The 19,588-nt window shown below is 40.9% G+C and overlaps 1 protein-coding gene across 1 annotated transcript; it reads left to right on the forward strand.

Annotated features, from left to right (window-relative positions):
- The first annotated feature begins 1,169 nt into the window (after nt 1-1,169).
- MMGT1 (membrane magnesium transporter 1) lies at nt 1,170-16,376 on the forward strand. The gene is made up of 4 exons (XM_079765455.1): nt 1,170-1,462; nt 5,374-5,426; nt 12,794-12,897; nt 15,685-16,376. The coding sequence occupies exons 1-4, from the start codon at nt 1,384-1,386 to the stop codon at nt 15,842-15,844; spliced, it is 396 nt and encodes a 131-aa protein (XP_079621581.1). The 5' UTR covers nt 1,170-1,383; the 3' UTR covers nt 15,845-16,376.
- The last annotated feature ends 3,212 nt before the right edge of the window (nt 16,377-19,588 follow it).

Here is a 19,588-nt window from a genome sequence, read left to right on the forward strand (position 1 = left end):
ATCATAGAGTAAGTGAGGGGATTGGGAATGGGAAGATTGCAAATTTAAAAGAGGTGGTCAGGATAGGCATTTTCAAGCTAAACTAATGCAGCTAAAAGAATTCTGACTGGGTTGAGGAGGAAGAATGTTGACCATACTATGCATTTACCTTGTGATATGCAGTTTACAACCCTGTGCCAGTCAGGGGGTACTGGTGCAGTTTGGCAAAAAACGATGAATTCTGTTTTGGCCATATTAAGTTCAAAGTGCCAGAGGAAAGAATTAAATGGCCAACAGGTAGATGGAAATGCAGGTCTGGAGCTGGGGAGATACATTTGAGATAGGGACATCAATTTGGAATCACTGTAATATGTCTGAAAGCTGAAGCAGAAGGAATGAATAGGTGAGCTCAACCAAAGAACAGAGTGAAAAGAGCTCAAGGGGAGAACCTCACTATTGAATATCTACATTTTGTGGAATAAAGACAAAGATTAAATCGCGAAAGGATAGTGCATTTTATTTTGATGAGAGAGAGAGACAGACAGACAGACAGAGGGAGATAAGAGACAAGATGGGCCTGCCTTTTTAGCATCCATATATTCCTCCCCTATCATTTATCCCTAATGTAAACTCGTTCTCTTCATTACAAAACACTCCAGCTGTGCTACCAATTTGCGCGGGAATCGTTCTTAAAGACCTTTTGATGGTAAGGATGAGGGAACTAACTTTGCCCCGAGGGTGCCACGTGTCTTGGGCTCCAAATACCCTCCCTGGAGGTTTTCCTTTGCACCCCACCCGCCTCCTCGCTTTCACACTCTTGCCTCCTCCCATAGTGCCAGTCCGCAAAAGGCCGAAGCATAGGGAAAGCCAACACACACACAAAGGACACAGCTTGGGGGAAAAGCAACAAACAAAACAAGCAAACAAACCGAAAATCCCCTGCCGGTGACAGAAACCCGGTAAACACCGCCTCCAGGCCCCCGCCCCTCGGCCACACCCAGGCCTCTCCACAGTCCCTCCGCCGCCTCTCCATAGGCCCCGCCCCTTGCCCCTTGTCAGCGCTCAGTTTCCTCTCAGCTTCCCCATTGGTCCACTTTTGCCCCTCCTTTTAAGCCCCCTTCCTCCCAGCCGCTCCTCCCCTTTCAGAGAGGCGGTGCTATGCTACGCAGGCGGTCTCACTCGCGGACCTCCCTCCTCCCACCCGCCGCCCTGCTTTCCCCTCCTTCCCCGCATTTCTGTTTCCGCTTTCTGAAGGCTCTTTAGTTTTCCCACCTCTGGGAGACACTTCGCGCCCAGTGGTCCAGTGACGTCATTTTTCTGCGCTGCGTAGACAACCACCTTTGGGAGAGGGAATTGCTTTGCCGCCCTTCGCTGCTTTCCTTGGGCTGCTGCTCCTCGGGAATAATGGCACTGTCACTGTGGAAGGGGCTGGTGGGCATTGGCCTCTTTGCCCTAGCACACGCGGCCTTTTCTGCTGCTCAGCGTAAGTGCCTGCGGGACACAGGAAGGGTCATTAGAGACCTTAGAGTTTGGGGTGACTACAAGAAACGGTGCGGGGCTCCCCAGTGGTAGATTGAAGCAACGTTAGAAGTGGGTGTCTGGGAGAGGGCTCAGAGCTTGACAGGCGCACTGCCTGGCATGCAAAGAGGGAGTCTGAGAATCCAGGATAAGTGATGTCAGATCTAGCGCTGGGCTGATCAGGCCAAGTGTCAGATTGAGGACCTCGGATGCTCATGGTCCTATGACAGCTAGGTGGACAGCATCTTGGGCACTCCTGGGCTGTTCAGGCAGTGACTGAGAAGTTAAGTGACCATTTGCCTCAGGTAGGGACTAGTACAGGGGAAAGAGCACTGGACCGGCAGTCAGGAGGGCAGGTTCTTAAAAACCTGCTTTGCCGCTAAATCTGTGACCTTGGGTGAGACATGTCACAGAGAGTGACAGAAAGTTTAAATGAAAAAAAGTTGAAGTACTTTATCGTACAGATAAAATGATATCATCAAGTTGGAATCCAGCAGAGAATGCTGTGCAATCTTGAAACAGTTGATCTGTTTTGACATCTTCCCTTCTAGACCAAGGGTCAGCAGTCTCGGGCTTGTAGGCCGAATGCAGCCTCCCTCCTGTTTTCGTAGTGAGCTAATAATGTTTTTACATTTTTTATTCGGGTGGAAAATCAAAAGAATATCATTTTATGATCCATGACAGTTATATAAAATCGAAGTTCCAATGTCCATTTATGAAGTTTTATTGGCACACAGCCATACCCATTCATCTAGGTATTGTCTGTCCGCTTTCTAAGGGCAGAGTTGAGTTTGTGGTAAAAACAGAATGGCCTGCAAATCCTAAAATATTTATTATCTGACCCTTTACAGGTAAAGTTGGCTGACCCCAGTCCTAGCCTATAGAGCCCATGAGTGCAGGGACAATGTTTATTTTGTGTTCTTTGCTGTAATTTCAGTGGCTAGCACAGTATGTACTCAATAAATCTGTTGAATGAAGTAAATGAGTTCAAACATGAACTTCATTTCTTTATTTGCTGGATTGCTTTCCTTATTTAGGAATAAAGTAGAAAATGAAATGTGAATTCCTTCAAAGCTCCATTTTTTTCAAGTTAAAACCTTTTGTTCTGTTTATTATATATAATTTAAATTATCCAATTATTTTAACCACTGATTACATACATGTATTGTGACATTGTATGAAGGAAATGCAAATTATTTGTTAAATAAATTTTTATTTAAAAGTTTTAGATTTACAGCAAAGTTGCAAAGATACTACAGAGAGTGACCCCTCACTTAGTTTCCACCATTGGTAACATATTACCCGGTATATTGTCACAACTGAAAAACTGACATTGGTATATTACTATTAACTGAAGTCTAGCTTTTATTTGCATTTCACCAGTTTTGACGTTAATGTCCTCTTTCTGTTCTAGGAATCAATCCAGGGTATCACGTTACATTTATTTGTCATGTTTCCCCAGTCTCCTCTGTTCTGTGCTCCAGCTTTAATGACAATAATAATAACTAACATTATTAAGAGCTTATCAAGTGCCAGGAACTGAACTAAGCATTTTACTTGTACTATATAATTCAGTCCTACCAAAAGCCCTTTGAGGTAGCTATTATTGTTGCTATCATCGTTGAAAGATGAAGAAATTGAGACAGACACCTAGGAAACTTGCACAAAAGTACAGAGATAAGAAAGTACAATTTGGGCCAAGGATTTAAAGACAAGGAGTTTGACTAGAGCATATGTGCTACACTACTATGAAATTCAGTCTCTGGGAATTGGTTGAAATTGCATTGTTCTTAGGTGCTAGAGCAGGGGTAGGGGACCTTTTCTCTGCCAAGGGCCATTTGGATATTTATAACATCATTCGAGGGCCATAGGAAATTATCAACTTAACAATTAACCTGCTATATTTGGTTAAACATTTAATTAACTCACCTCCAATGCCTTGGCAGGGACAGACCAAATTATTTTGAGGGCCTCTTATGGGCCACGGGCCAGATGTTCCCCACCCCTGTGCTAGTGGTGCAGTAAGTGATGCCCTGAGGGAGTTCAGTGGCAAATGGAGAAACAAATGGGTCAAGAAATAATCACAATAAAGTGATATAAATGCCATGCTAAAAGTATGTAAAAGTACTTCGAGTTGGGGCAATTCTAGAGCCTTGTTGGCTCAAGTGTGGTCAACAAACCAGCATGATTTTAATCACTTGGGAGCTAGTTAGAAATGCCTGCTCCAGATCTACTGAAACCAAATCTGCATTTCAGTCAGATCTCCTGGTGATTTGCATGCACATTCCTTTGAGAAGCAGTGCCCTAGAGGAGGGGAGGATTCTGTGCTGCAGCATTTTCTACCATGGGCTTCAGCTGTAAAATTTTAAGATCCTAGAGCAAGATCATTGAAGTTTTACAGAAGTTTTAAGCCCCTTAGTTTTACAGATGTGGAAGTACCTGGTTAAAGGTAGTATTAGAGAGTCAGATTAGACTTCAAGCAATGAAGAAGCTAGCTGGGATCTGAACAGACAGTAGGAAGTTAGGCGAAACCTACTTTTGGTATTGGTTTGATTTTTCTTTTACATTTGTCCTTATGATAAACTCTGTAAGAAAGAACTCTGGAAATATCTCTAAACAAATTCTCTTTTAAGAGCCAATCATGTTTACTCACAACTATTTGGCTTCTTTAGTTTACAATACATTGTTAAATAGGGATTGTGTAAGCTTCATATAGAATTAGGATTTTATATTTTTACTAGAGGCCTGGTACACCAATTCGTGCACTGGTGGGGTCCCTCGGCCTGGCCTGTGGAGATCAGTGGACCTCCATGCTGCCACAGCCCAGCCTTACCTGCCAGCTTATCGGGCTCCAGCCCATTGTCTGCATTAATCCCGCACAGCACGAAGTAGTGCGGGAAGTGGCAGGTGGGCGTGGAGGAGCCCAAGCTTGAACTGGATGCTGTGCTGCTCCCGCTCATTCCAGTTCTGCTGCACCTGCTGCAGGATTGCGCCCAGTCAGTCCTGATTGGGAGAGGCTCGCACCCCCAGCCGTGAGCCCTGCATCTGGTGCCCGTCAATCAGCTGAGCAGCGCTCCTGCTGTGGGAGCACACTGACCACCAGGGGGAAGCTCCTGCGTTTAGCGTCTGCCCCCTGGTGGTCAGTGCGTATCATAGTGACCCATTGACCAGTTGTTCGGTTGTTCAGTCATTTGGTCGCTTAGGCTTTTATATATATAGATAACAGAGGCAGAAATTTATGTCCTGGATTTTTTCCTATCCCACCACTGCCCCAGCATATTCTCCCAGGAAAAACATTTCCCTACCAATTAAATGTGATGGTGATGTTATATCAGAGTGGAGATTTCTGTAAGCTTATTAATTTTAAAATAATTGTGATTTCTTTGACCAGTTAATGAAAGAAATGATTTGTTTAAGAGAATTCTAGTTTTCCTGTGGTAATGAAAGAAAAATTATGTATGTTTCTTCCTCATACTTGCTTACTTTTTACTCTTTTTTAAAACTATAAAACTCTTAAATGTTTATTGTTGAAAGTATTACATATGTCTTTCCCCCCTTTGACCTCTTCTAGCCCACTCCCACCCCAGGCCTTCACCACTATTGTCTGTGTCTATGGGTTATGCATATATGCATACAAGTTCTATACCTTTCACTCTTACCTCATTTTTTAAGGGTACAAAGCAGGTTATGATTAGAATTCAATAGCTCAAGATCAGGCTGATTACCTTAGAAGACAGAGGTTTTTGAGGAATCCAGGATTAGCATTACTTTATGTAGCATATAAGTAAGCTGCTTCTTTGGTATATTGATTTGCTTGCATTTTAAGGAAGAAATATTAGCTAAAATTTTCTTAATGGTGTGCTTCTGGTTTTATAGATCGTTCTTATATGCGATTAACGGAAAAGGAAGATGAATCACTGCCAATAGATGTAAGTTGGTCATTTATATTCTATTAACATAGATTTAAAAAATTAACCATATACTTTATAGTAGTATTTTTACTGATTTTTATTATATTAAAAAATTTCAGACATGAAATTACATCTGTTCTCTATTTCTTATGCATTCTGTTTGGTTTCTAGAACTATATTTTAAATAGTCTTTATAGAAGTTGCTCTTCCATAGTCAGAGATGCACTTAAAAAGTTGAATGTTTGACTTCATTTTTAAAATCTTCACCCCAGAATATGTTTTCGTTGATTTTAGAGAGAGAGAGAGGAAGGGGGAGAGAGAGAAAGAGAGAGAAGAAAGAAACATCAATCAGTTGTGTCTGGTACCACCCACCAGGGATTGAACCTGCAACCTAGATATGTGTCCTGACTGGGAATAGAACCTGCAACCTTTTGGTGTACCAGACGACGCTCCAACCAACTGAACCACTCCGCCAGGGCTTTGACTTCGTTGTGTTGTTTTTTTTAAATTTTCATGTTATATAAAGTTTAAGAACAAGCAAAACTAACAAAACATTGATTAGGAACATATACATAGGAGGTAAAATTAAAGAAAAACAAGGAAGTGTTATTTTATTTATTTTATTTATTTATTTATTTCTAATACAGAAATTCTTATAAATGCTTCATAAAAAATAAAACCAAATTCAAAAAAACTTTTGGCAGTTTCATTTATTAAATAAACCATGAACCCTTTACCCACAGATAGGGTAAGTTAACAGACCCCAAAACACTAAATAATTTAACCTAAACCAGATCGCTAATAACATTTGTAACTTATTAAACAACTTCTTCTTTTTAAAAAAATATATTTTATTGATTTTTTACAGAGAGGAAGGGAGAGGAATAGAGAGCTAGAAACATCGATGAGAGAGAAACATCTACCAGCTGCCTCCTGCACACCCCCTACCGGGGATGTGCCCACAACCAATGTACATGCCCTTGACTGGAATCGAACCTGGGACCTTTCAGTCCACAGACCGACGCTCTATCCACTGAGCCAAACCAGTTTCGGCTAAACTTCTTTTTATACTTTGGAAACTTGAACTGCCTAATACCAAATCCTGTAAGTCTATTTTGTTTCCTCTGACGGGATACAAAACAAACACCCCGTTTGCTTGAGTTTTAAAAGGATATTTCCTTTGCCCCACTTGAATGACCAATAAAGACATAAGTCCAATTGGCAAAGTGAAAAGGGGGTATATTTTAAGCTAAAATGATATGTGTGAACTTCACACACAATTTTTCTCTTTATTGGATTTTAAATTACAAAATAGTAAGTCCGTTGTAACAGAATCAAACAATAACTGTAAAAACTAAAACAGACCCCATTAAAAAAACCTGACTCCATTGCTCAGCATTTCTACTTCTATTCTGAATAGTTTGTATGGTACAGTACAGTTTTCTTCCTATGCATAAACAACATTATCTTTATTTATGTCTGTATAATTTTAGCTAATCAAAACAGAGAGGTTTTCTTTTAAAAAGTTATTATGCATGGGTATATATATATATATATGTGTGTGTGTGTGTGTGTGTATACCTATATATGTGTGTGTGTAGTTTTTGTTTGTTTTTTAAAACATACTTTTATTGATTTTTTTTTAGAGAGAGAGGAAGGGAAAGGTAGAGAGATATATAAGTATCAATGAGAGAGAATATTGATTGGCTGCCCCTGCATGCCCCCACCAGGGATCGAGCCAGAAACCCAGTCATGTGGGAATCAACACCTCTTGTTGCATGGATCTATGCTTAACCACTGAGCAATACCACTGGGCTATTTATAGTTCTATAATTAGATTTTTTTATTACTTAATTTATCTTGACATATTTTCATGACTATTTACAGATTTACCATATTCTTGTTAATAGTGCCTATGATTGCATTGCATGAAAGTGGTTGTGGTACACTGGTGGTAGGAATGTAAACTGGTATAACATATGACATTAGGTTTTAATTTAGATTGAGTAATAGCTTGTGGCTAATTTTGCCTTTAGTTGTATGTGATTAAGGATATGGTAAATGTGGCTATTAACTTGTTCTCCCATCACTTTTGATTTGTGATAGATGAACACACATTCATTTATGTCTATTTAAAATAACTTTCTTCCGGCCCTGACCAGTTTGGCTCAGTGGATAGAGTATCAGCCTGCAGACTGAAGGGTCCCAGGTTTGATTCCAGTCAAGGGCACATGCCTGGGTTGCAGGCTTGATCCCTAGTGGGGGACGTGCAGGAGGCAGCCGGTCAATGATTCTCTCTCATCATTGATGTTTCTATCTCTCTCCCTCTCTCTTTTTCTCTGAAATTGGTAAAAATATTTTAAAAAAATAACTTTCTTCTGCCGAAACCGGTTTGGCTCAGTGGATAGAGCGTCGGCCTGCGGACTCAAGGGTCCCGGGTTCGATTCCGGTCAAGGGCATGTACCTTGGTTGCGGGCACATCCCCAGTAGGGGGTGTGCAGGAGGCAGCTGATCGATGTTTCTCTCTCATCGATGTTTCTAACTCTCTATCCCTCTCTCTTCCTCTCTGTAAAAAATCAATAAAATAAAAAAAAAAATAAAAATAAAATAAAATAAAATATATTTAAAAAAAATAACTTTCTTCTGTTTACAAATTAGAAAATTTTAAAAATAGATGAAATCACAATCAAGAAAATAAAATATGCCTATAAATTCATGCCAGTTAATGTCAAGCATGCAACTTTTTGCTTGCACAACTTGTTTGGAAAGCAGTTTAATGCTACCTAATACAGTTGAATATGTGTACACGCTACACCAGTGATTCTAGTCCCATGCACCAGGATATATACACAAGGATATCCATATTGACATTGTAAAAGTAACACACACAGAAAACAGCCCACATAACCATCAAAAGTGAAATGGATAAATTGTGCTATCTATATATATAAAAGGCTAATATGCTAAGTCTCCAACCATCTGACTGGTCGCTATGACGCTAACTGACCACCAGGGGGCGGATGCTCAATGCAGGAGTTGCCATGATGCGCACTGGGCATTTACAGAGAAACAGCACCGTGGACCTGGAGCCCACAGAGCAATACTCAGCTTCCCCCACGTGGGACACAGGCCCTGCCACCACCCCAGAGCAAAAGCCCACCAAATCGCAGCTGATGCTGCTGAGACCCCATGGCGCAAAATGCTGCCCACAGCCCAGCCCAGCCCAGAAATAGTGGTGGTGGGAGCTGGGTAATGATGTCACGTAGCAACGCCCAGCTTCCTCTCCCTAGTGCAGTGATGGCGAACCTATGACACGCGTGTCAGCACTGACACGTGTAGCCATTTCTGATGACATGTGGCCGCTGAGGCGGCCGCATGCCGAGGATGAAACATTTGCGAAATAATGTTTTTTCCTCAAAGTGACATACTACCCGAGTTATGCTCAGTTTTTTGGTGAAGTTTGACACACCAAGCTCAAAAGGTTGCCCATCACTGCCCTAGTGACTAGCCTCCTTGGAGTTTCTTCAGCCCAGGAACACGACTTGCTTTATAGCCAGGTGCAAACATTTTACACTTTAACCAAATGTCTGTGAAGCATTTTCCTGTGTCTCATCTCATTTGATCCTCACAGAAGTCTTGGAGTAGGTAGATAGGAGACTCGGTAGAGTCCTAGTTTCTTTTCATTAGCCGGAAAACAGGGATTTAGAAAGTTTAAAAACTTGACCCGACTAAAAAGAAGTAAGAAATGGTGGACCTTGAAAATGACTTCAGGTTTTCTCACTGCGCAGAATATAGTCAAACACTGCTGCAGTTAAATATTTTACCTTTTGTTCTCCCTGCATGATCTACAATAATAATCTGCTTCATGTGATATTTACTGCTGTGTTGCTGATAGTTACCTTAAAGGAGAAGTTGGGGTGCTTCACTGGTCTGGAAAAAGTTTAGCTAAATCAGAAAGCAGGTCTAATTAAGCAAGTTTATTCTATATATAAAAGGCTAAGTTGACTTGTGCATGTGCGATACATATAAAGCTCTTGCTGCTGCCAATTGCACATGTGTGTTTTGATCTTTCATTGTTGATTGTGAATTTGGTTGACACTTCTATTATAGAGAAAGGGCAAATAGAGATATTAAAATATTTCTCCTAATTAATTTCCTTTCAATGTGCACAAATCTGTGCACCAGGCCGCTAGTTTTCATATAATGGAATACAAAACACAGTGAAAATGAATGGATGACAAAAGGGATGAAACTCACCAAAAATTATTCAAAGTGTGGAAAAGTAAGCAATATATGTTTAGAGGTACACACACAGCTGATAAAATTATAAAGAAAAGCAAAGAACAGATTAATACACAATTTGGGACAGTAGTTAACTTTGAGAGAGAGGGTGAAGAATATAATTGCAGAGGGACACATGGGACTTGAAAGGTACTGGTAATATTCTGTTTCTTAAGCTGGGTGGAGGGTAAGAGTGTTCTTTTTATAAAAAATATATTTCTTTTATTGATTTTACAGAGGAAGGTGAGAGGGAGAGAGAGATAAGAGTATTCTTTTTATACTCTACTAGAGGCCTGGTGCACGACATTTGTGCACTGGAGTGGGGTCCCTCAGCCAGGCCTGTGCCCTCTTGCAGTCTGGGACCCCTCAGGGGATGTCTGCCTGCTGGCTTAGGCCCACTACCCCGTGAGGTCCTTAGCACTGCCAAGGAGGTGGGAGAGGCTGCTGCCACCGCTGTTGCACTTGCCAGCTGTGAGCCTGGCTTCTGGTTGAGCAGTGCTCCCACTGTGGGAACGCACTGACCACCAGGGAGCAGCTCCTGCATTGAGCGTCTGCCCCCTGGTGGAGTGTGCTCATCATTCAGTTGATTTGCATATTAGCCTTTTATTATATAGGATGATATCCTACCTAATAAAAGGGTAATATGCAAATAACCATCACTCCGCTACGCCCACGATTGGGCCGGTGGGAGGCTGGGGGGTGGGACTCGGGGTGGCCTATCTGGCCGTTGAGAAGATCAAGATGGCGGCGCCCAGTCCTCTTAGTTCCGGGGGTCCCAGGGAAGATCGCCACCCCAGGGAGGCGAGGCCAGGCTGCCCAGCCGCTCCCAGGGGTCCCTGGGGAGATCGCGGCCTGGGGGGCATGGCTGGGCCTGTCCAGCCGCTCCCGGGGGTCCCTGGGGAGATCGGCACCCTAGGGAGGGGAGGCGGGACCTGCCCAGCCACTCCGGGGGTCCCTGGGAACATTGCAGGCATGGGGTTGCTGAGACCCAGACCAGGCCTCTGGCCACAGATTCATAGCTTCGGGGAGACCTAGGGCAGGGATCTGCCTCATCTGCAGAGAGACAGGTTCTGCAGTGCCCCCAAGACATGGGTGGGCCCAGCCAGGGATCAAGGGGCATGGAAGGACTCCTGGCAGAGGGCCAGGACCCTCACCCCTGAGGCGGGGGTTGAGGGGTGGTGCCACCTCAGTGGAGGGGTGCTGCACTGCAGGGTACTGGACTGACTGATGTGATTCAGAGAAGCTCCCAGCGCTAATGGGCCTCGCTCAGGCGGCCTTCACACTTCAGAGGCAGTGACTTCTACTCCTGCCTTGACCCAAAAGCAAGCCCGGGGTGCCCTGCCCCATGGCAGAGCATGCCTAGGCAGTGAGTGCGAAGCCTTCCACCTGCTCCAGAGAAGCGGGGCAGTAAAGAATGGGGGGCAGGGGACAGGGAGAGGAAAGAATTTGGAGCATCTGCAATGAAGAGGTGCTTGAGAAAGAGGCTCGGAAGCCTGACTGGAAGGTTTGTTCTGTTTGCCAGGCGACTGCCCTTTAGGAAGCGCAAAGAGCATGGCTCTGAGGGCTTCCTGTGTGCTGAGTCAAGTTCCACAGCCAACTGGAATTGGCCTCAGTTTCCTGGTCTATAAAATGGATGAAGCGTGTCCCAGTGCCTTCACTGAGCTTTGATGGCCAATTGAGATACTATATAAAGAAAATGAGGGAAGAAGTGAGAAAGAAAAGGAAGGACGAGCAACACAAAAGAAAGACTGAAAGGAACCTGTAAACCCATTGTCACTTAAATAGGGAATATAGTCAATAGTGTTGTAATGATGGTATGATGCCAGGTGGGTACTAGAAATATCGGGGAACACTTTGTAAAGTATATGATTGTCTAACCACTATTCTGTAACTAATATAAAACTTGAAACCAATACAAAATAATGTTGAATGTAAAGAAATGAAAATTGGAGTGAAATTTTCATAAATTTCAAAGTTTAAATAAAAGCTGTAAAGGAAGGAAGAGGAGAATAAAAATAGTGTTTTTCATTTTATCACTTCATTAAAAAGACAGTTGTCTTTATATGGTGCTTTTATACTTTTCTAAGTCATTATCTCATTTTAATTTCTGGGCAACTTAAAGACAAGATAATTATTCCCTCCACTATTTAAAGAAAGGAAATCTTGGTGTCTGGTCCTAATGATTCAATCGTCAAGCCCTTATTGTAAAGCAGGGTTAGTAAAATTTTCTGTGCAGGGTCATATCTATACTAATAAAAGCCTTGGGGGTGATCAGGCCAGCAGGGGAGGGTATTGGGGGGCAATCAGGCCTGCAAAGGAGCAGTTAGGGGGCAATCAGGCCAGCAAGGGAGCAGTTAGGGGGCAATCAGGCAGGTAGGTGAGCGGTTAGGAGCCAGCGGTCCCGGATTGTGAGAGGGATGTCCAACTGCAGGTTTAGGCCCGATTCAAAGGATCGGGCCTAAACCTGCAGTTGGACATTCCCCGAGGGGTCCCATATTAGAGAGGGTGCAAGCTGGGCTGAGGGACACCCTCCCCAGTGCACGAATTTCGTGCAACGGGCCTCTAGTTTAACAATAATACATTAAAAATTCTTAGTTGCTTTTGGAAGCAAATAGTAGTTGATAACTGAGTTTTGAATGGCTCATTACCTCTTTTTTTAAAAAAATATTTTTATTGATTTCAGAGAGGAAAGGAGAGGAAGAGAGAGATAGAAACATCAATGATGAGAGAGACCCATCGATTGGCTGCCTCCTGCACGCCCCCTACTGGGGATTGAGCCTGCAACCCAGGCATGTGCCCTTGACCAGAATCTAACCCAGGACCCTTCAGTCCACAGGCCAACGCTCTATCCACTGAGCCAAGCTGGCTAGGGCTCAGTACCTGTTTTTGCTATTTGAGCAAAACCCACAAGTATTTTTGTAGCCAATCCACAGAATTTATAGATTTTATAGTGTTTAAGTCCAAATCTTTAAACTGAGAATTGACTCCTTGATAAGATCTGGGAGAAATACATGTTAGAGGCTAAAATTTTATGGAGATAAAATTGTAAATGTTTATAATAATACTTGTATTTATTTAGTAATCTTTAATCTTTATGCTTACAGATAGTTCTTCAGACACTTCTGGCCTTTGCGGTTACCTGTTATGGTATAGTTCATATTGCAGGGGAGTTTAAAGACATGGATGCCACTTCAGAACTAAAAAATAAGTAAGTTTTCCCCTTTTCGTAAGTGTTTAATTTCTTGAGTTTTGCTTCATTTACATAAATGTATATGTTCTGGTACTTAAAAGTTGGTTTTTACATTTTGATTATACAATATGTCTGTGTAATGAAATCAAGATATTGAGGCACTGTTTGATATGATAGGAAAAACTGAAGTTGAATGATAGGCTATTGACATTAGAATAAGATTTCGTGTTTGCTTAAAATTACTTATTGGTTGTTTGGATACATAGGTGGATGGAAATAGATATATAGGAAGATATTCCCTCAGAAATTTTTTTCCTTCCCTCCATCTCCTTCCTTCTCTTTGCTTTCCTTTCCTTCCTTCCCTTTTTCCTCTTTTTGTCCTCTGACTCAGCTCTCTCTTTGGAAGAATAAGGGATTTTCTGTTTCCTTTATTACTTGAACCTAATCTGTGACATAAACTCTGTTCTCAGGCCCTTTTCTACCGCTGTATTAAAGTATATTTCTTTTTTTTCTTTTTTTAAAATTTCTTTATTGATGAAGGTATCACATATTTGTCCTCGTCCCCCCATTCCCATCCCACACCCCTCCCCACACATGCCCCCACCCCCCTGTTGTCCTTAACCGCTGGTTAGGCTCATATGCCTGCACGCAAGTCCTTTGGTTGATCTCCCCCTTTACCCCCACCCTTCCCTACCCTCCCCCTGAGGCCCGACAGTCTGATCCATGCCTCCTTGTTTCTGGGTCTGTTCTTGTTCATCAGTCTATGTTGTTCATTATTTCCCCTAGATGAGTGAGATCATGTGCTATTAGAAATACACGTATAAGAACCGAAAATGAGACAAGCAATAATGGTTATGGTGACAGGCAAATGAATCAGTGTGTAGTGAGTTTCTTTCTGGGCCAACAGTTCTTTTGAGACCCAATTTCAATGTCCAACAGTTCCTTATGTGTACATGTCAGCACTGACATTTCAGTTCTGGATGGTGGACAAATGGTGGTAATGCAGGTCCGACTCTGTCCGGTTTGGTCCTGGGCAATCTGCAGTGATGCACAGCTGCTAACTGCTAGTATGGGAAGGCCACATCAGCGTCTTCCATCTCTGGACTGCTTCTCTTCTGTCTTCATGGCTGGAGTAGTCCTGTCGATTCCTCTCTTGCTGGAATCCACATGGTCTCGGAGTAAAGTATATTTCTTATTCTGCTTTCTTTTTTTCTCCTGTACTTCTTCTAAGCTATTTTTGTGAACTTTGCTTGCTTTTCTTTCCAATATGTCTTTTTTAAAAAAGACTTTTTATTGATTTTTAGAGCGAGAGGAAGGGAGAGTAGAGAGAAACACCGATGTGAAAGTGAAACGTTGATCAGCTGCCTCCTGCATGTCCTCACCTGAAACCTGGGCATGTGCCCTGAAGGGGAATTGAACTGGCAATCTTTTAGTGCATGGAATAATCCCCAACCAACTGAGCCACACTGGCCAGGGCAATATTTCTTTTATAAAATCATCCTTTAGCTTTGTTCATTTCCATCTCTGGACTTTACTCACTTTCTTTATTCTGGAAAATTTAACCTTTTATAATATTTTTTTAGGAGGATTCACAATAAACATTTATGTGTTAGAGGAAAATCTACCTCTTTTTACTTTACATTTTAAATAGTCACATCTCAGGTTTCCTGTTTCATGTGGGGATGTACTTGGATTTTTAGGTGGGCTGACTTTGAGATTTGAGTTTTTATCAAAGGAAGAATTCTTTTTTTCCAGGAAACCCATATTTAGAAACAAACCAACACTAAAAGCCATACATTTAGGTGATTGTGAACTTTATTAGACCACATATCTCTCACTGGAGAAGAAAGGATACGCCATTGTAATCACCCACTACTGTTCTTACAGAGTCTACTAAGAATCACAGGCAAAGGGCCAGGAAAGAAAGAAGTAAAGCAGAATGGCATTAAGTAGGTGGTAGCAAAATATGATTTTATTAGGTGGTAAATATATGAATTTGGACAACAGCAGGTACAGAAAAACCAAAGAAATTTAAGGAATTTTTTGTGATCTTTGAGCTATGTTTAGAAAACAGGTCTTTCAGATGATCATAGGGCTTGGATAGTGATGGCCAAATGAGGCTAATCAAAGGTACAATCTCTGTACTGGTTTTTTAAAAAGACTATTTGGCACGAGCTTATGTTAGATCTACAGAGGTGATTAAAGTTGAGTAACTACAGGCAGTCCTCGGGTTACATCGGACTCAATGTACGTCGTTTCATGGTTATGTGGCCATCTCCCATTTATTTATATAAAAAAAAAAGTTCTGACATTTCGACATATGTACATATGTGCTTTATGTTTTTTATTATTTATTTACCACAAGTAAAGGCCAGGAATTGTTATCTTTCTTTTAATTTTTTTTTACTGTTTCACTTCATTACTGCTGTATATGTGCTCCATGTGAGTGATGTAGGTGCTTATGTAGGTGGGTTCCAACTTATGGCGAAATCGCGTTAAGTCGCGCCGTAGGAATGGATCTCCGACGTAACCCAAGGACCTACTATACTTGTGTTATTCATAAGTGTACTGGAAGGACTGGTTGAATTTAAAAATTCTATGGCTGTATATTGCTTTCCCAGGTTTCTTATTTTCCTTATACAAGAAAGAAATGAGATACAGTATGATTACCATTTATGGTCTGGTTTCATGGATTTAAACATAGTTTTAAATATAACCCATAGCAAATTCACCAGAAGCCTGCTTATTTTCAAATAGTCTTTTTATAAGGATATATCTAAAATTGATGCTTTTTTTTCTTTTAAGGGCATTTGACACATTAAGGAATCACCCATCATTTTATGTATTTAATCATCGTGGTAGAGTACTGTTCCAGCCTTCAGATACAACAAATTCTTCAAATCAAGATGCATTGTCCTCTAACACATCGTTGAAGTTACGAAAACTTGAATCCCTGCGTCGTTAAGATTTTTACAAATCATAACAACAGTACAGGACACAGAGTTGGAATATTGGAGTTTGGAGTATAAAACACTCCCCCCATCAGTATTTATATTGATCTTTTAGATCTAACTAAAACAAGTCTATGGCCCTTGTTTGTACACTGTAATCAAATTATTTTTTTTGGAGAATTTCAAGATTTATTTATTTTTTTAATTGAATTTATTGGGGTGACATTGGTTAATAAAATTATATAAGTTTCAGGTGTACAATTTTATAATGTATCATCTGTATATTGTATTGTGCGTTCACCACCCCAAGTCAAGTCTCTTTCCATTACCATTTATACCCCCTTTACCCTTTTCTATCTTCCCTCACCCCACTCACCCTCTGGTAATCACCATACTGTTGTCTGTGTCTATGAGTTGTTTTTGTTAAATCCTTTCACCTTTTTCACCTAGCCCTCCAACCCCCCTCCCCTCTGACAGCTGTCAATTTGTTCTTTGTATCTGTGAGTTTGTTTCTATTTTATTTCTTAGTTTATTTTGTTCATTAAATTGCACATATAAGTGGAATAATATGGTACTTGTCTTTCTCTGACTGGCTTATTTTACTTAGCATAATACTCTCCACGTCCATCCATGCTGTCACAAAAGGCAAGATTTCCTTCTTTTTACTGCCAACTAGTAATCCATTTGTAAATGAACCACAGCTTTTTTATCCACTCATCTACTGATGGGCATTTGGGCTGTTTCCATATCTTGGCTACTAAAGGCCCGGTGCACAGATTCGTGCACTGGTCGGGGGAGTGGCCTGCCGGAATTGGCCCACTGTGGGAGTGCCATTCATCCTGGTCAGCTGAGTGGCTGTGGACTTGCCCTCTGAGTGACTGCTGAATGAGGAAATTCGTCTGAACTGATATTTCGGGGTAATGTCTTGGGTAAAGGCTTGTTCTGTGCCCTGGAGGGACCTGGCGGAGAGCTTGCACCCCAAAGCCACTCAGTGAATATCCTTGATGTGTGATGCCAGGTCGGTGACACCATTGGTGATGTTCAGGACAGCCGTGCTCCAGGATCCTCAGCTATCAGGACAGCCTCCCTTGTGGGTCCACAGTCACATCCCTCTTGCCATCCACCTATGCTAGCTCCTCATGCTCTTTCTAGAACATACCTTAGAGGGCCTGCATCAGCTGGTGGGGTCAGGCCAGAGTCTGGGCTGTCTCAGGTATTTGATAGGTGCAGAGATTCGGCCTCACCCTGGGCCTGCTAGTGGCTGCTCCCACTGCAGGAGCAGCTGCTCATCCCGGTCAGCCGAGCAGCACTCCCACTGTGGGAGTGCACTGACCACCAGGGGGGCAGCTCCTGCATTGAGCATCTTCTCCCTGGTGGTCAGTGCGTGTCATAGTGACTGGTCGACCGGTCGTTCTGGTTGTTCCACAGTTTGGTTGCTGGGCTTTTATATACTGTATATACATTGTAAATAGTGCTGCAATGAACATCAAGTTATTGATGCAGTATAAATTATTTGTTAAAGGAGCCCTTGATCTTTCATAGCAAGAATTCTTTTTTTCATTTACAACAAATTGACATCTTTTGTAACAGTCACTGTTTTGAACACATTTCTTTGGGGAAAATGTGTGGGGTTTTTTTTGTAATTATTTTCTCAGATTTCTTTTCTTTGCACTACAGTTTTTAGGATCCTTTTGGAAACAGTGTGACTACTGCATTTTGCAGTATTAATGGTAATAAAATGGTCTTCATTTCTTTTTTTTTTAAATTTGGTATTCATTTCTTAACAACAAATTGACTTCTCTAAAGAGATTTAAAAAGGTGACATTTTTTATTATGCCCCCTAAAAAGTGGCTCTGCTTCAATAGATACTTGCCAGTTTTTAATTTATCTATGACTTCGCACTCCACCTGACTCCCATGTACCATCTAACAGCTGTCTTGTTTCATCACTTCTCTAGGGTTCTCTGTGCAGTGAGAAATTTTTTTGTCAGAAATTCTTTTTCATAACAAACATATTTATATTTAACACACTCAACTCCCTGTAAAGCTACTTGTGTTCTCTTCATTTAACTGTAAAAATTTCCCTAATTGGTTAAATAGTGTAAGAATAATTGTAGATACACCAAAATGAACCTTTGTGATTTAATTACCCTGCCTATGTAGAGTAATATTAACCACTGAGGAAAACTGATTACTTGTAATTAGCCAGTTTAACTTATTCAAAATCTTACTTTATTGCATACTACACTAGTGAATTAGTAAAAATAAATCTCTTGTTAAAGGCAGACTTCACAGAAATTTGGCCCAATATGTTCTAAATATTTGGAGCTAATATATTTTTTTAAAAGTTCAGGTCATTTAAGAAATTGTTTTGTGGCTTTTGACTTGTAGCAGGCTTAGAGTTTGCCATCATCATGATATGTTAATACATAGTAGCATTTTTTTTAGAAATAGTAATTTTAGTTTTATGAGGCTGACGATACAGAATAGTGCTTTTTAGAAACTAATTTTAGTTTTAAGGAAATTTTGCTAACTCTTTGATCTGCAGAAAGCTTAACATTTCTTTGTAGAGAACATTGATTTTATTGAATTCTACAAGTATGTAAAATTGGCTTATGTTGAACTGTATAAATGTAAAGGGAATATCTATGCAGATTCGAAAAGGAAATGTGCTTTAGGCAAGAGACATGATACCCTTACATTTGATGGCATTTTTTCCCATTAGGAATGAACCTCAGCTCTTCTATTCTGCCTGGTAATGCATAGCCCCAAAGCAGGTGATTATTTTTTTTTCATTGGGTTTTTATTGTTTTGTTTAGCTTTGTTTTGCCAACCTAGTCTTTCTGTGGAACACTGACTATGATCTCTAAGGAGAAAAAAGTTATAAATCTTCTGATAACCTAAAATAATTTAGAAATTAGTTTAAAATGTTGAGTCAGGGGTTAAAAGTGGTGATAATGAAATCAAAATAGTGTGTGAGAAACCAGCTCCTTATATCAGCTTGTATGCTGTTTCAGATATGACTGGATTCGCAAGAGCCTCATGTTCTCTTGGGGCTGTCTTACCTTCCTAATATGTTTTATAACAACTTCATTAAGATATAATTCACATACCTTACAATTCAGCCATTTAAAATGTATAATTCAGTGGTCTTATAATGTAGTCACAAGTTGTGCAACCATGACTACAGTCAATTTGAGAACATTGTCATTACCCCAAAAAGAAACCCTCTACCTTTTAAGCATTCATATCTCATTTTCTCCCAATGCCTCCCAGCCCCGAGTAACCACTAACCTACTTTCAATCTCTATGATTTGCCTTCTGGTCATTTACTATAAATGAATTTATATAATATCTGGTCTTTCATGAGTGGCTTCCTAAATAGGCTTTTGTCATATGTGATATGAGAACTTCTCATCTAAAGGACTGTGACTGCTGTGAAAGGAAGTGTTGGTAAAATCAGTAGATGTAAGGACGGAAGGTCAGATACCTAACAGGTTTCTCATTCAGTCTCATGCTGAATAGTTTTTTCCTCATAACCAAATATTCATGACATACTACTACTTATAATATTTTGGTTAGTCTCTAGAGTGGATATTGAAATCTTTGCCTGCCTAGTCAGGAAAGTCCGGCTAAAAATGATGCCTAATAATTTGGCAAATAATTGAGATGGTAGTTTTCAAATGTGTCTCACTTTGCTAGCAGCTTATTTATATACTCAGGGCCAGGTGAACTTCCCAAATTTCTTTACTTTCCTCC

Source organism: Cnephaeus nilssonii (genome assembly GCF_951640355.1).
Source record: "Cnephaeus nilssonii genome assembly, chromosome: X".
NCBI lineage: Eukaryota > Metazoa > Chordata > Mammalia > Chiroptera > Vespertilionidae > Cnephaeus > Cnephaeus nilssonii.

Coding starts and splice junctions, on each gene's coding strand:
- MMGT1 (XM_079765455.1), top strand. CDS start 1,384: ATGGCACTGTCACTGTGGAAGGGGCTGGTGGGCATTGGCCTCTTTGCC. Junction 5,427..12,793: donor ATGAATCACTGCCAATAGAT/GTAAGTTGGTCA, acceptor TTATGCTTACAG/ATAGTTCTTCAGACACTTCT. Junction 12,898..15,684: donor ACTTCAGAACTAAAAAATAA/GTAAGTTTTCCC, acceptor TTTTCTTTTAAG/GGCATTTGACACATTAAGGA.